At 39.2% G+C, this 16,922-nt stretch overlaps 1 protein-coding gene and 1 pseudogene across 1 annotated transcript; both read left to right on the forward strand.

Annotated features, from left to right (window-relative positions):
• Positions 1-354: 354 nt before the first annotated feature.
• LOC135106710 (uncharacterized) lies at positions 355-6,998 on the forward strand. Its single transcript, XM_064015969.1, has 6 exons — positions 355-359; positions 5,202-5,214; positions 5,304-5,444; positions 5,728-5,958; positions 6,166-6,347; positions 6,734-6,998. Exons 1-6 carry the CDS (start codon positions 355-357, stop codon positions 6,996-6,998), a joined length of 837 nt encoding a protein of 278 aa, XP_063872039.1.
• A 6-nt stretch (positions 6,999-7,004) lies between these two features.
• LOC135106711 (uncharacterized) lies at positions 7,005-8,900 on the forward strand (annotated as a pseudogene).
• Positions 8,901-16,922: the final 8,022 nt, after the last annotated feature.

A 16,922-nucleotide genomic window follows, 5' to 3' on the forward strand; every position in this document is an offset into this window, starting at 1 on the left:
CAAATTGCCACAGTACCAACTATATATGATTAACATTTGTCTATTTATTACCTATCCATTTTAATTTTATATTTGAATTATATTTTTGTGATACATGTATGTTGTTGGTACATTATATGAATTGACTTCCTGAACAAATTTTTATCTTGTATTTTTAGAGATGGTTCCAACATAGAAATGAACCTACTTTCCTCAGTAAGGAAAATATTTTGTTTTCCGTTGATTGAACTTAATCTTCATGAAAATTAGCTTTAGAGATATCATGCATCTAAACTTACAATTACATACATTTAATTTGCTATTTATATGTAATGTGCCAATTTACCCCATAGTGTGTGTCAACTTACCCCTTATATGGGGTATGCTGGCGCACTTATTATTATTTTTTTTTTCTAAGTTATGCAGAACTTTGGTTTAGAAAGAATTTTTTTTTTTTATTTCATGGAAAGTAAGATGAATGTTTCTGTCTTTCAATAAAAGCATAAACAAACAAAAATTCTTTGTAGTTTTCTTCCATCACTGAGAATGTACAAAGTGTGCCAACTAGCCCTGGACTGCCTTGCCGGATTGAAGGGGACGAGAATGAAGGGATAGCTGAATGAAGCGACATTCTCCAGCCAGCAGCACAGACTTGTAGCTTACACTCAGTAAAATTGTAATGAGTTTTCACATGACTGAAAATTTACAAGTAAAATTCTTCCCCAACACGAGGTTATGTATTCGTCAAAAGGGAAATGTGGACAGGAATGACTTTACAACTGTGAGTGACAAAGTTGAAGACTGGTTTAAAGTTAAAATGTAAGTACAAATTTTCACCAGCAGAAGGTGATGTATTAGTAAAGAGGCGAATGTGGATAACAATTGATGTAAAAGTGACAGTGACAAGATAGAAAATTTATTTAATGTTCGCAGCACAGACTTGCATCTCAGACTCGGTAACAAAGTAATGATTTCCAGCATGATTGCGAAAATATACAAGTAGAACTCTTCCCTAACACAAGGTCATGTATCGGCCAAGAAGCAAAAGCAAATAAGAATGCATTTGCAAGATATAAGATTGATTTAATGTCTGCAGCATAGACTTGCATCTCAGACCCACTAAGAATGTAATAACTTCTAATATGATTACGAAAATATATAAGAAGAACTCTTCCCCAACCCGAGGTAACGTATTGTTCTAGAAGTGAAGCTAAAAAATATATATATATATATATATATATATATATATATATATATATATATATATATATATATATATATATATATATATATATATATATATATATATATATATATATATATATATATATAAGAACTCTTCCCCAACCCGAGGTAACGTATTGGTCAAGAAGTGAAGGTAAAAAAAAAAAAACAATAAATAAATAATAATAATAATCTACAAGTGTGAGTGACAAGGAAGGAAATGGATTTATTACTAAAATATATTTGTAATGTTAGAGTTCAATAATGTTTACTTGTTACTTGTTGCCTATTGCTGAAATTCGAGTATATTTCTAAACCTTTACTTAATATAATTTTTTATACTGTATATACTTTTTATGAATAAAAGTTGTAAGTGAATCGACAAAGAACAATTTGACAGCATATAGTATACGCATGACAGCCAACATGATCGTTAAGTATTCATTACTTAGTCAAGGAGCAAACTCGCTAATCTGCTGACTAACTGATGACTGACTAAGAGGCTCACTAATTGGCTAAAAGGTCCATTACGGCCACAGCTTCAGCTTCGAAGACACGAGCGATTTAAGGTCGCGGGAGGAAATACATATGTAACAGAGACCAGCACGAGGCGGAGAGAGAAAACATGGAATGACAGGACTGGGAACACCTACAGCACGAGGACGAGGACGAGGACGAGGACGAGGGGCAGGAGGAGGAGGAGAAGGAGGAGAAGCAGGAGGAGGACAAAAGAGAGAGAGAGAGAGAGAGAGAGAGAGAGAGAGAGAGAGAGAGAGAGAGAGAGAGAGAGAGAGAGAGAGAGAGAGAGAGAAAGAGAGAGAGAGAGAGAAAGGAAGGAGGGAAGAGAACACAATATCTGAGGGAAATAATTTGACAATTTCCTGTGGCAAGAACAAGTGTATTTGTGGCCCATACATTGGTTCCAGACATTGTCACCTTTACTGCACAAAGATACGTAATACAGCTTCATTTGTGCCTTAGTGTTATTATGAAGGGATACAAGACACAGCCACGTCTCTGCTTTACTCACGAAGTATTGTTTTCTCGTCATTATTACAGTCCAAAGTTCAAAGACGTTGGAGTGATCGCCGCTTCGCCGAGCCCAGACTTGCCAAAAAGCACGGCGTCACAAAATAGTCAGTCCTGGAGCCTCTCGGGAATACACAGCGAGCAGTTCTGTTTCTTTTAATGGAGTTTTGTTTATTGGGATTAGTTTTGTGGCACGGAATTGTGTTCTCTCCCGATATCGCAAATCTTTTCCGTAGTACTGGACATCACAGGAGCACTGAGCATTGAGGGGAGTCTCTCTTGCAGGTTGTGTAGCGATAAAATGTTTGGCCGTGTATTGGATTCAAATTTCCTCCATGTGAACCCAAGCATCGCGTCACCTTTGTGGTTACGAGATGCGTAATCATGTGGCCATTTCGCGTCGCTGGTAACGATGAGGCCAGTCTCCTTTTTACTCTGCCCGCCATTGTCAGGGATCAGAGTGCGTGCTGCTGTGTTGAATGGATTTTCTTTTATTTATTTTTTTTTGTGTATCAGTTTATCATATCAAGGTCGAGTGTTGTTTCTCAATTTCCGGATCAATAAGAAAACTTAGAAAGGTGTTTCATGACTGACCACACTGCCTGGTGCTTCTCTCTCCTTCCGCTAAGTCAGTAAAGCAGTAATCTATCAGTTGCAATCCTTAATTTCTATATACATTGAATGAGTGGATTCTTGAACGTTTCAGCATCTTTTGTTTACTCTATTTAACAGGCTATAGCAGAAGGTATAAAGATTTCTGAAGGTGTTTTCCTTCTTCTAAAAGTTTAGCGAGTATTCTGCATCTTTATACAGAAAAAAAATAAAAAATAAAAAAATAACATGGATGTGTAACAAACTTATCAGCTCTGTAGTCTGAGAAACAGTCCGATGAACACCTCAGACGTTCACCACTACGGGTTAATCCTCAGGTTCACGACAAATGACATAATTACAGCCAGATTCAGTCATTCAGTATAGACCATTGTCTTTTCCCAGCCACTTCCTGATCCTGGCATATGAATGATGTATTTACGGTGAGTGTAGTTTGTTTAGGAGTCTCGCATGAGGGTCCTTGTCAGGGGCTTTCCAGAAATCTAGATGTATTTCATTGCTGAGCACTGGCCTATTCCTGTGTTCATTAATATCGTAAGAGAAATCCATCTGGAAATTGAGGATAAACATTGGTTCCTGCTTCCCTGTTGGTTAGCTGAGCTTGCTGAATTTATTATTTATCATTTATTATTATTACTTATCTTGATTACTTCACTGCAGAGGTTATTTTTACTAACAGAGAGAGAGAGAGAGAGAGAGAGAGAGAGAGAGAGAGAGAGAGAGAGAGAGTCTGCGTATAATGCGGAGTCGCATTTTACAGAAGTATTTTTAATGACCGCAATAATGTTGTCGTGTAATGCTTATCGGTAAATTACAAGCTTTTTAATGTCGTTTGTCTTGTTATAAGATACTATAATATTCCACAGCCTGCAAGAAATTAGATTAAACCACTCGTAATTTGACCAAGTGGCACCTCCGAGGCTGTGACAATGCAACCGTGTGTCCGTCATTTCACAGCACACCCGCGAGTCCCGTACATTTTCAACTCCACTGACGGGTAAACAAATTCTTAAAATGCATATGTGTATAGAATATTTTCTACTTAGAATTACACGTTCTTTCACTTTTTTCAGTATTTGCAGAAACTGGCGTTATGCCCTGTAATTATCTCTCCCTTGATCCAAGAGAGAGAGAGAGAGAGAGTTGGAGGAGGGATAATGAAGGAATAGAGGAAGGAAGGAAGGAGGGTCTGGAAATCTTATTCGTGGTATAAATTTGGTACTTAAAGCTTCCTGGACGAGGCAAGATGAACTCCGAGCCAAAAATGGGTAAGGAAATTGTCACAAATACGAGTATATAGAAGCCCATCGAGGCGAACAGGGAACTGAAAAATTGCAACTGAAAATATTAACATGAACCCTCCCCTAAAATGAATAAATAAATAAATAAATAAATAAATAAATAAACTGCAGGAGAAAATATCAACTTGAGAAAAAAAATAAATAAATTGTGGAAAATGCAGGAAAGAAGTGTGTATATCAATGACAACAACAATAAAAAAAAAAGAGGGGAAAAACGATAAAAATTAATATCTGGATGGAAGAAATTAAAGCAAAAACAAAATAGATATGTATACAAATGGAAATAACATTGGAAGGGAAAATAAATAAAAGGGAAGGAAAAAAATCACGACCACGAGTAAAGTAATTGAAATGAGGCGAGGTTGAAGCTGTTAAATTTACATTCTTTAGAGAGACGTAGGTGAAGAGGGGACCTGATAGAAGTCTTTAAGTGGTATAAGGGTTATAACAAGGGAGATGTAGGCAAAATTCTTGGGATCAGCAACCAGGGTAGAACAAGAGATAACGAGTTCAAGCTTAAAAAATTTAGGTTCAGGAAGGAGATAGGAAAAAAAATGGCTCTCAAATAGAGTGGTAGATGAGTGGAACGGACTCAGTAATCATGTTGTTAGTGCTAGGACACTAGAGAGCTTCAAGAGAAGATTAGACAAGTTTATGGATGGGGATAATAGATGGAAATAGGTAGGTATATTTCATACACGTGTAAGCCTGGTCGCTTCTTGCAGCTTCCCTTATTTCTTATGTTCTTATGATCTTATGAAAGAAAATTAAAGGAAATACAGACACTGTGGTAATTATTGTACATTGGCAACACTGATTGGCGTTACTGTTTTCACGTTTGGTAGCACTGTGTATCGTCAGTCACAATGGTACCACAGGCCAGTGCAGACCCAGCTGTTTCCTTCTGTTAATGTGTGAGTTTGTGTGTGCATTTATGTTGTTTTGTCCTGTTATGTACTGTGTTCGTGCTGTGTTGCATGATTGTCATTAATTGTTTATATTGAGTTAATGTGTTGTGTAATTGTCGGTAGTTATTTTTGTCTGTATCTGTTACAGATATGAGAGCCTGGTATTTTGTTGAATAAAGCTTGGAGTTGCCACCAAGCGTTTCAGACTCATTACAATTTATTCAACAAAATTCCCGTCATGGCTAAGTAGCTTAAGCCATGCCGACTGGACACGGATCCCAGCTCTCCTACGGCGGCCAAGGAGTGGAAACACTGGCACCGCACGTTTCAAAACTTCATTGAGGAGAGTGGAGAGGCCGCACCTAACAAGCTGAGGGCTCTAGTGAACTGTGTATCCCCGAGTGTGTATGAACTCATCGAAGACTGTGTTTCATAATGAAAGTGCCGTTGCAAAACTGGAGAGTGTTTACGTCAAGTTACCAAACGAGATTTTTGCAAGGCATGTTTTGGCAACCAGACGACAGCAGTCGGGCGAATCCCTTGATGAATTTTTGAGGGAGCTACATAAACTAAGCAAGGACTGTAACTTCAAGGCAGTCACAGCTGAACAATATCGGGAGGAGCTGGTATGTGATGCATTTATTAACGGTATTGCGTCTGCATTTATTCGTCAGCTCCTGCTACAAAATAAGTCCTTGAATCTGGAGGCGGCATACAGTCAAGCCCGTACATTGGACCTTGCCCAGCGGAATGCTGATGCATACACGTCTTCCTTGCCTGTTCCTCATGCTGCTGCTTTAGTTCCAGGACAGCAGGAACTGCCCAGTGATGACCAACAACAGCAGTCAACGAAAGAAGGGGCAGAAAGAAGACCACCTGTGGACTTGACTGTCGCTGCTGCACACGTATCTAAGAAGAAATGCTATTTTTGTGGTAATGCATTCCACATTACAGGTAGGGCTAGTTGCCCTGCACGTTCTGTTACATGCAACAACTGTGGTAAAACGGGTCATTTTGCCAGAGTCTGTAGATCCAAGGCTAAGGCTTATGATAGCACTACCACCACACTGTATAATCCCACTCTGCTCACACTTGCTGCCACTTTTCCAAAGGATCTTTCACATGCAGCTACAGACATCACTGTCAATGGTCATTCATTGAAGGCACTAATCGACTCATGCAGTTCGGATAGCTTCATAAGTGAGAAAGTGGCACATAAATTAAAGCTGACAGTAGTTCCGGCAAGCAAGGAGATTTCAATGGCGTCAGCATCTTTAAATACTAGCTCCCCAGGGTATGTTACAGTAGACTTGGGTCATGTTGATCAAAATTACCCATGTGTTCAGCTAGGAGTCTTAAAAGATTTATGTTGTGATGTGATCTTGGGTCATGATTTTCAAAAACAACACAAGAGTGTAACTTTTCAGTATGGGGAAATAAGCCAAGTTTAAGGGTAACTAGTAGCTGTGCATTGGCAACAGCTGATATCGAGGAGCCTTCACTGTTTCCGAACTTGCCTCAACAATGTAAACCAATTGCAGTTAAATCCAGACACTATTGCAAAGATGACCAGTTATTTATAAATGACCAGATATCACGCTTGCTGTCTGAAGGCGTCATTGAGCCAAGCATATCCCCATGGAGAGCACAGGTCGTAGTTGTGAAAGATCCACTTGACAGGCACAAAAAGAGACTTTGTATTGATTATTCCCAAACCATCAACCAATACACAGAACTAGATGCATATCCCCTCCCGAGGATAGAGGACATGGTACATAATCTTGCAAAGTACAAGGTGTTTTCTACGTTTGACTTGAAGAGTGCATACCACCAAATCAGCATTAAAGAGAGTGAGAGGAAGTATACTGCTTTTGAGGGTGCAGGAAAACTGTATCAGTTTTGTAGGGTTCCATTTGGTGTCACTAATGGAGTAGCTGTATTTTAGAGAGCTATGGATAAATTAGTTGAAGATGAGGATCTTAAAGATACTTTCCCATATCTCGATAATATTACTGTAGCTGGATCAACTCAGGATGAGCATGATGAAAATGTTAAGAAGTTCTTGGAGGTTGTTCGAAAACGGAAGCTCACCCTCAATGAATCTAAATCAGTTATGTCTGTGCCTATAATCAATGTTCTTGGGTATTGTGTTGATGATAATGTCATAAAGCCTGATCCTGACAGATTACGTCCCCTTCAAGAATTACCACCTCCTACCAATATGGGATCTTTGCGAAGAGTTCAAGGGTTGTTTGCATATTATGCTAAATGGATCCCTGGCTTCTCTGATAAAATCCAACCTTTGATAAACACGAAAACTTTTCCGCTGAGTGAATCAGTACTAACTGCCCTTAACTCCTTGAAAAAGCAGCTTATGGATGCTTCTCTAAGATCTGTGGATGAGAGCCTTCCTTTTGTTGTGGAGTGTGATGCTTCGGAGGTCGCTATCTCAGCAGTCTTAAACCAGGGTGGCCGGCCAGTAGCTTTTATGTCAAGAACGCTTCAGGGAAGTGAGCTGCATTATTCTGCTGTAGAAAAGGAGGCTACAGCTATTATTGAAGCAGTTCGCAAGTGGAGTAATTTCTTAGCTAGACGACATTTTACTCTGATTACTGATCAGCGCTCTGTGATGTTCATGTTAGACAACAAAAAGCGAACCAAGATAAAGAATAACAAGATACAAGAGTGGAGGCTGGAGCTGGCATCATTCATTTATACAATACAGTATCGTCCTGGGAAACAGAATGTTGCGCCGGATACCTTGACTCGTGCATACTGTTGTTCTGTTTCCTCAATGTCGAATCTCACTGACATCCATGAGAATCTTTGCCACCCTGGGGTAACTCGGCTTTTGCATTTTGTGCGGTCTAAGAACCTTCCCTTCTCAACAGATGATGTGAAAAAGGTGTGTTCTACTTGTAAGGTCTGTGCACAGCAAAAACCACAATTCCATCGTTCAGCACAAGGGGTCCTCATTAAAGCCACACAGCCGATGGAACGCCTTAGCATTGACTTCAAAGGACCTTCGCCTTCCACCACAAACAATAAGTACATACTTACAGTTGTTGACGAATACTCACGTTTTCCTTTTGCACTTCCTTGTCCAAATATGCATTCAAAAACAGTAATCAAATGTCTTGAGTCTATCTTCAGTCTTTGTGGAATGCCAAGTTTTATTCATTCAGATTAAGGTCCTTCTTTTATTTCTCAAGAACTGAAGCTGTAACTTTCTCAGAAAGGGGTAGCAACAAGCAAAACAACACCTTATCACCCAATGGGTAATGGCCAGGTTGAGAGGTACAACGGAATTATTTGGAAAGCTGTTTGTTTAACACTTGCATCTCATGGTTTGAGGAATCAACACTGGGAGATGGTGCTTCCTGAGGTTTTGCATTCAATAAGATCACTCTTATGTACTGCAACCAATGAGACCCCACATGAGCGTTTCTTCAGGTTTCAACGACGTTCTAGTTTTGGAAATGGATTACCATCATGGCTTTTGACCCCTGGACAAGTGTTATTGCGACGGCATGTTAGGTCTAGCAAACACGAAACATTAACTGATCAGGTAGAACTTGTTGATGTGAACCCAATGTATACAAGTGTCAAATATCCAGATGGCCGCGAGTCAACCGTGTCTATCCGTGACTTAGCTCCAAGTCCTGAGAGTCCGACGACTCCTGTGCACCAGGATGAAGCACAAGGAAATATAGAGACCCCAGGTTCACCCAAAACCCAAGGTGTACAACCTCATAATAATCATGATTCCCATTCACCCACTGGGCCCATTGAGTTAAGGAGGTCGACTCGTGTGTTGAAGCCCCCCGATCGTTACGGATGGGATTAAACCTGATATGTTCGGATATCTACCTGGAACTCATTTTGTTAATGTTGAATTTTTCTAGGAGGGGAGAATGTGGTAATTATTGTACATTGGCAACACTGATTGGCGTTACTGTTTTCACGTCTGGTAGCACTGTGTATCGTCAGTCACAGGCCAGTGCAGACCCAGCTGTTTCCTTCTGTTAATGTGTGAGTTTGTGTGCGTATTTATGTTGTTTTGTCCTGTTATGTACTGTGTTCGTGCTGTGTTGCATGATTGTCATTAATTGTTTATATTGAGTTCATGTGTTGTGTAATTGTCAGTAGTTATTTTTGTCTGTATCTGTTACAGATATGAGAGCCTGGTATTTTGTTGAATAAAGCTTGGAGTTGCCACCAAGCGTTTCAGTCTCATTACACAGTGGTTTAGCAGTTACATTAAATTTACAGTGAAGTAGCAATGAGTTAGCAGTGACTTAGCAGTGATTTAGCAGTTAGTGAGTTAACAATGACTCAGCAGTGATTTAGCAGTTAGTGAGTTAGCAGTGTCAGTGATTTAGTATTGACAGTGACTTAGCTGCGACTTGCAGAGATTTACAGGTAGGACTTGAATATGTGACTTTACTGACCTGAGATAACTTTTAGTAATGATTTTTGAGTGATTAATATGAATTATGTGATTGATTAACATTACTTTTGTCTTTAAATGATATGACATGATTAATATGACTTACGTGACTCGTGTGGTTGAAGAATGTGAACGTAGTGGGGACGAGTATTGAATATGACTCACAACTTATGAGTAATGGTAGCCTTGTTCCTGGCTCGTTGATACTTGCAATAGATGGAAAAATTAAGGTAACTCATAAATGCTAATGTTGATTTTAGGAATGTTTGGTACACTAAAAAAAAAACAATGCCAATCTCTATGTTTGAATTATTACAGCCTGCAGCAATAGCCTTTATCAGTACCGTGGAGAGAATACCAACTGATGGTTGTTATAATGATATTAGGCACGGTGGAAAGGAACACCTGCCTCTGTCAAATACAACAGGCTGTAAGAATTCCATTTATCAGTGCCTTGCGTAAAAAAGATATAGACGTGCATATTACAAAACAATAAGAGGTAGTAATTTGCTCTGTTACTTTGCTCTATTACTTCCTTGGATATAAATATAGAAAAGACACAGAAAATTTTATGCAAGTTGATGATGAGTCAATGATGATTTTAGACAGCTTGGAAGACAATACCAACCTTATGTTTGAAATACACTATAACAATTTGCAGTCATTTTCTTTATAACTGTCTTGGATGAAAGATTATGAAGTGTTTAAGTGACCCAAATATACCGGGTTGAAGCTAAATGTGTTTATAATAATGATGTTGGACTCGTTGAAAGGCAACACAAACTTCTGTCAATTATAACAACCTACAGTGTTTGCTGCTATCAGTTCATTGGACAAAAGATTCTGAAGTTCAGACGTGACATACAGAATTACAACTTATACAATGTTCCTAATGAGTACCATCCTCTTTGTTCGAATTATAACAAGGTGTAGCAGTGGCTCTGCATCTCTACCATGGACGAAAGGTTCCGAAGGTGTAGGTGACCGAGAAGGAGGCGGGATAAAAATGTTATAAATCAGGAAGGCGGGCCAGCCAAGTACAAGCGTCGCCCATTACAAACTTTCACGCCAAGAGTTTTCGCCAGCAAGAAGGTGAAGATGAGAGAGAGAGAGAGAGAGAGAGAGAGAGAGAGAGAGAGAGAGAGAGAGAGAGAGAGAGAGAGAGAGAGAGAGAGAGAGAGAGAGAGAGAGAGAGAGAGAATTAATGAACCCGTCACCAGATCGTCCTACCACCTGTCCTTTTGATACAAGTGCCCCGTGAAAAAAAAAAAAAAAAAAAAAAAAAGGATCAAACAGCAGCCAGCCGCAGCAAGAATGAAAGAAAACGTTGACGCTCTGATAGATAAATGTGGGAGTGAGACTCGTCTAAACTGGAAACACACAAGTCCTGCTGAGATTAATTGGTTTTGGGCGAAAAGTGACCCTGTATCAAGCAATTACTGGGCCGGGGTGATGGTTGAAATTAGCATACTTGGCGGTGTGTGTGTGTGTGTGTGTGTGTGTGTGTGTTGGACATAAAGAGTTGTATGTATGGAAATTTATGATCTGTTTGAGTTACAGTCTCTGTCTCTCTGTCTCTCTGTCTCTCTCTCTCTCTCTCTCTCTCTCTCTCTCTCTCTCTCTCTCTCTCTCTCTCTCTCTCTCTCTCTCTCACACACACACACACACACACACACACACACAAACACACACACACACACACACACACACACACATACACAGAGAGAGAGAGAGAGAGAGAGAGAGAGAGAGAGAGAGAGAGAGACAGAGAGAGAGAGAGGCGTAGTTCGTTTCTACAAAAGTGCGTCGGTATAAAAAAAAAAAATGAATAAAAGAAAGAAAAAAGACAATGAAAGAAACCTAAGAAAAATTGTAACCAGTGTTATTTTATTAAAATTATAAGCATTATTTTATTAAAACCCAAAGCATTAATTTGCATCATGGGAATTTACGCAAAGGTTATGAGGTAAAAAAAAAAAAAAAAAGATGGAGGGAAAAATAAAAAATAAAATCTTTTTTTTTTTTGTGTGTGTGTGTGTGAATGGTGTTTTTTGAGTTCATGTAAAAATGCAAGATGAGATGGGCTTGTTAACTTCACTGCAGTGTTTTTTTTAAGCTTTCCTTAACTAAAGAATATCATCATCATCATCATCATATTTTTAATGGACTTTTTTGAGATCATGGAGGCAGTGGAAGATGAGATGGGGTTAATAATGTCACTGCACTGTTTTGGAGCTTTCACTACGTAACAAATATTATCATTATCATCATCATTATGATCATTATTAATCTTCTTCAACTTTCTCTACTTACCTGTCATCTTTCTCCTACCTGTCAACTTCTCCTCCTCCTCCTCCTCCTCCTCCTCCTCCTTCTCCAGTCCTTACACCTCTAACTCATATAATCCTTAGTGGTAGAATAGTTACATAGACAGCCTCGTTAGGTCACTAAGGCTCGTGGTGTCTGTTTTTTTTTTTTTTTTGTCTTGCATCCCTTTGTATTTCTTTCTATTCCTCCTCTTCCTTCTCTACCCCGCCACCACCACCACCACCACCACCACCACCACCACCATTTCTCACCTCCCACTTTAATATCTCTGATTGGCTCCACATACAAATAGGTTGGGTATTCTTGTCAGTGTCACTAAAGCCGCCTCGAGTATAAATAGCAATCAGTATTCGTCCCGCAGCAGCAGTGACCTTCCATGTGCCGCGCCCTTCCCGCCTCTGGTGAGTCGCGTGTCACATTGACCTGTAGAAAAGGAAAGGTTAATTTCGGTTTCTTTATTTTATGTATTTGTTTATTTATTTATTTATTTTTTTCGTCATTGTTTGTTGTATTTCTTTATCGTGTGTTGATCAACTGTTGGTGTTTGTTAGTGCTTTGCTATTTCAAGTGTTTTTTTTTCTTTTTTCTATTTAGCGTGGATATTTTTTTCTTTGTTAATCTTTGTTTCGTTAAGACTTCTCCGACTTTGCACTATTGTTTACTTGAATTTCATGTAATCTGCCTTCTCTCATTATATTGCCTTTTGACTTTCTTCTTCATTATAGATTAATTCTTTTATTCCTTGCTTACTTCTTGCCTTGTGTCCTTTCCCTTGTTGTTTTCTGGATTTCTTGCTCGTGTCATAATTGTTGGACAGACGTTCATATTCTGAAACACTTCCGTGCCGCACTTCCACTGCTTGAAAAGTCTCTAGTTGTAGCTATATTGGCTTTAAAGAGTGTTTTGCACTGTTCTAGTGAGAGATTAACAAGATTTCTATATTACTGACACGCGTAACACTCTTGAGAACTCGACTAACTATCTCTGTGACCTTTGAAAATAGTCATGGTGAAAGAACAAAGAGTTTCTGAATACGGACCACGAAAACACAACAAACATTTTTCCACACATCTTTCCCGTCCTTTGCACCATTTCCCCTCCGTCCTCCATCGACACTCGCCAGTGTCAACAAATATTTCATTGGGAACGGATTTTTTATGTCATTTTGTTTTCAGTTGAATTAATCCTGGCGTAATAAGTGAATTCAATTAATTACCTCCAAATGTTGGTTATTTATTTAACATATTTTGCCAGCCTCCCTTCGTGAAATAGATAGCTTTAAAATTGGTATACTGGTAATGCCTGTGTGTGTGTGTTTGTGTGTGTGTGTGTGTGTGTGTGTGTGTGTGTGTGTGTGTGTGTGTGTGTGTGTGTGTGTGTGTGTGTGTGTGTGTGTGTGTGTGTGTGTGTGTAAAAATAAACAAATAATCAGAAAAATAATGTGTGATGCAGGAAAGAAACCAAACAAAAATGGATAATAAAGGTTTAAAAAAGGGAAAGGGCGCTTAAATAAATATAAGATATACAAGTGTGTGTGTGTGTGTGTGTGTGTGTGTGTGTGTGTGTGTGCTGGAAATATAGTATGATTCGAATATAACTGAACTTAAATGCGGAAGAGAGGCGTTTATATCATCAGAAAAAATGCTCCTCAATGTTCAATGCTCAGAATATCCTGCAGTGATTCCCATGAGCAGTTTTGATTTACAGGTGACGTTTAAATGTCACGTGGAATATTTAAATGTCAATAATTATTTTTGTATTTGGCAGAGGAGGTGCATCGAAAACTTTAATTTCCGTCATTTTCACTTGGATTTATGTGGAAGTGAGACAAACAAAGCGCAGGATAACGCCGCTACATTTAAAAAAAGTGACTCGCTGCCAGAGAAACCTCACGTTTTTCAATATATTATGATCAAAGTGGTGAACTTCGAGTTGCTTGTTTGCTTGTTTGCTTGTGTGTGTGTGTGTGTGTGTGTGTGTGTGTGTGTGTGTGTGTGTGTGTGTGTGTGTGTGTGTGTGTGTGATGTAAAGTGCAATACGAAGAATATAGTGGTTATTTTTTCTCAGTTATTTTTCTTCATTACCTGTTATCACCTATTATTTTCTTCACTACCTGTTTTCACTAATTATTTTCTTGACTGTGCTTACCAGCTATTTTATTCTCTCTCTGTTATCATTACTTATTTGGTAAGCTGTGGCAAGACAAACATATAAGTGTTGATTTTTATTTTTTTTCTTGTATTTTTAATATTATTTAGTAACTTTCTTTTTTCGCAAGTTACATTCCTTTATACTTAAATTGTATAGTTCACCAGACATCTGCGTGCAGTGTTTACTGTGCTGGGTTAAGACCAACATTTCCAGACAGGACAAGAACAGATCAAACTTGCTGTCCTGTTTCTGAGACTTTGTACAAACCTGGCAGCACAGGAGGGTCACAGTGAGACTTTCCTGTCCCTTTAGAAATGTTCCTAGTAGTGTTTGCTACCTGGCGGCAGGTGTCTTGGCGCCCTCTTGTTTGTGCAGGCATAGGCGTGCAGCAGGCTGGCGTGGGGAGAGGCGCGCCTCACCAGGAAGGTTGGTGCAGGTTGGTGCTGTGATTCATAGCGAGGCAGCGGAAGAAAAAAATCTGAGTCACGGCTGCTCTAGTTTACTTCTGGCTGGGTAGAGGCCGAGGGTGTTGTGTTATACTGTGTTGTGAGGGTGGTGGTCGTGGTGTTGGTGGTGGTGGAGAGGGAGGTGTTGGTTGTGGTGTATTGTGGTGGTTTACTCACCAGGCAGGCTCTCTAACAGTGAACAAAAGAATATAATATAAACTGCAAGAAGCCATCAGGCCCATACGTGGCACTCCCTGTATTAAACATGACTAGCTAATTCCACCTATCATCCCCATCCAAAAACTTGTCTAGTCTTCTTGAAAAGCTCTCTAATATTTCAGCGCTTACAACCTGAATAGCGAGTCATTCTGTTCATCTACCACTCTGTGTGCGATTTGCCTGAACTGCACGCCACTTGTATTGGTTAGTGTGTTTAGTTGCGTGATGAGCTGGTTGGTTGGCCCTGTGCAGTGTGGCTATACTCACACAGTGTGCAATCAGTATAATTAAGTATGAGGATCCAAACAGAAAGCTTCTATATACTGTAGTGATAATGGTTGTAGTGGTGCTGGTGATGGTAGTGGTGATAATCGTAATGGTGACAGTAATGGTAATGCAGTGAACGACAGTGATAACAGCGATCAAGTGGTTGTGGTGAGTGAAGAAGCCTCTAAGTGAACCAATAAAGCCGTGATAAAACACTGGAAACTTTTCTTGGTGGTAAAAAGTGGCGCCACACACCGCACACCCTCGTCCCTGCCAGACACCCTCGTTCCCGCCACACACCCTCGCCCGCGCCGCGTCACCGCCTCTAATTGTCATGATTATTAATGGTTCTGTTGTCTGGGGCCGCAAATGACGATGGCGACGGCGGCGGCGGCGGCGGTGTTGGTGGTGGTGGCTTCTTATAATGAGTGATGGATGAGGCAGTGGTGGTGGTGGTGATGGAGACTCTTACCACCACCACCACCGCCAACACCGGAGACGATGGTGATGATAGAAATTATTTTTTTTTATGTAGGAGGGACACTGGCCAAGGGCAACAAAAATCCAATAAAAAAAATGCCCACTGAAATGCCAGTCCCATAAAAGGGTCAAAGCAGTAGTCAGAAATTGAAGGATAAGTGTCTTGAAACTTCCCTCTTGAAGGAATTTAAGTCATAGGAAGGTGGAAATACAGAAGCAGGCAGGGAGTTCCAGAGTTTACCAGAGAAAGGGATGAATGATTGAGAATACTGGTTAACTCTTGCGTTAGAGAGGTGGACAGAATAGGGGTCTTGTGCAGCGTGGCCTCGGGAGAAGGGGAGGCATGCAGTTAGCAAGATCAGAAGAGCAGTTAGCATGAAAATAGCGGTAGAAGACAGCTAGAGATGCAACATTGCGGCGGTGAGAGAAAGGCTGAAGACAGTCAGTTAGAGGAGAGGAGTTGATGAGACGAAAAGCTTTTGATTCCACCCTGTCTAGAAGAGCATAGTTATATTATTTATTAGTAGTTAATAGTATCAGTAGTAGTAGTTGTAATTGTAGTACTAGTAGTAGTAGTAGTAGTAATAGTAGTAGTAGTAGTAGTAGTAGTGGTGGAGGTAGTAGTAGTAATAATGGTAGTAGTAGTAGAAATAATAATGATAATAATAAGAAGAAGGACAATACTAATTATTACAGTAATACACAATTAAATTAAAAAGTAAAAACAAGGGTATTAAAACACACGACACTTAGATTACAGTAATATATGATTTGTACAAGCCATTCAGCCTTCACTGCATAAACTTGTCACATTTCTTTCAAGCAAAAATATCGCTTACTTTTTTTTTTCGTTTCAATTCCGAGAAATATTGTCATCATATTTACTCGTAATATTTTCCTGGCCCAGATTTCATTTCCCTCTCCAGAAAATCAGATATTTCTAAATCTACCAAGTTTTATTTTTCATATCTCTTCTTTGATGCACGATGGAAAGTTACGCTGTAAAGTTGTCTTCATTAAAAAGAAGAGACGAAAAAAAAGAGTAAAATAAAAAAGAAACTAAGAAAACAAGGAAGAGAAGTAAAGAAAGATAATAAAAAAAACAAAATAAAAGAAAGGAAAATAGAAACACCAAAAAAAGAAAGACCGAAAGAAAAATAAACAAAGAAAATCTAATAATAAAAAAAAACAACAATAAATCCAGATAGCGTAGAAACAGAGAGAGAGAGAGAGAGAGAGAGAGAGAGAGAGAGAGAGAGAGAGAGAGAGAGAGAGAGAGAGAGAGAGAGATGGGAGTGTGTTACTTGCACAATCTTCCTCTATATTTCTATACAGTTGCCCCATTTGATAATATTAGATAATCGGGTGAATTATATGTACATATTTCCAATAGGAACTAATATATGGACCAATGGACTTTTATATTACTCCACTCAGTACCAATGTATCAATTTCATCACGTTGTAGGAGTCATTAAAGGATTTTCTTAAGGTACAGATGAAACTTGTTATACAGTGCTTTACATAAT

Source organism: Scylla paramamosain, chromosome 14 (genome assembly GCF_035594125.1).
Source record: "Scylla paramamosain isolate STU-SP2022 chromosome 14, ASM3559412v1, whole genome shotgun sequence".
Lineage (NCBI taxonomy): Eukaryota > Metazoa > Arthropoda > Malacostraca > Decapoda > Portunidae > Scylla > Scylla paramamosain.

Coding starts and splice junctions, on each gene's coding strand:
- LOC135106710 (XM_064015969.1), top strand. Junction 5,959..6,165: donor TGACTGTCGCTGCTGCACAC/GTATCTAAGAAG, acceptor ACTTTTCCAAAG/GATCTTTCACATGCAGCTAC. Junction 6,348..6,733: donor TTAAATACTAGCTCCCCAGG/GTATGTTACAGT, acceptor TCCACTTGACAG/GCACAAAAAGAGACTTTGTA.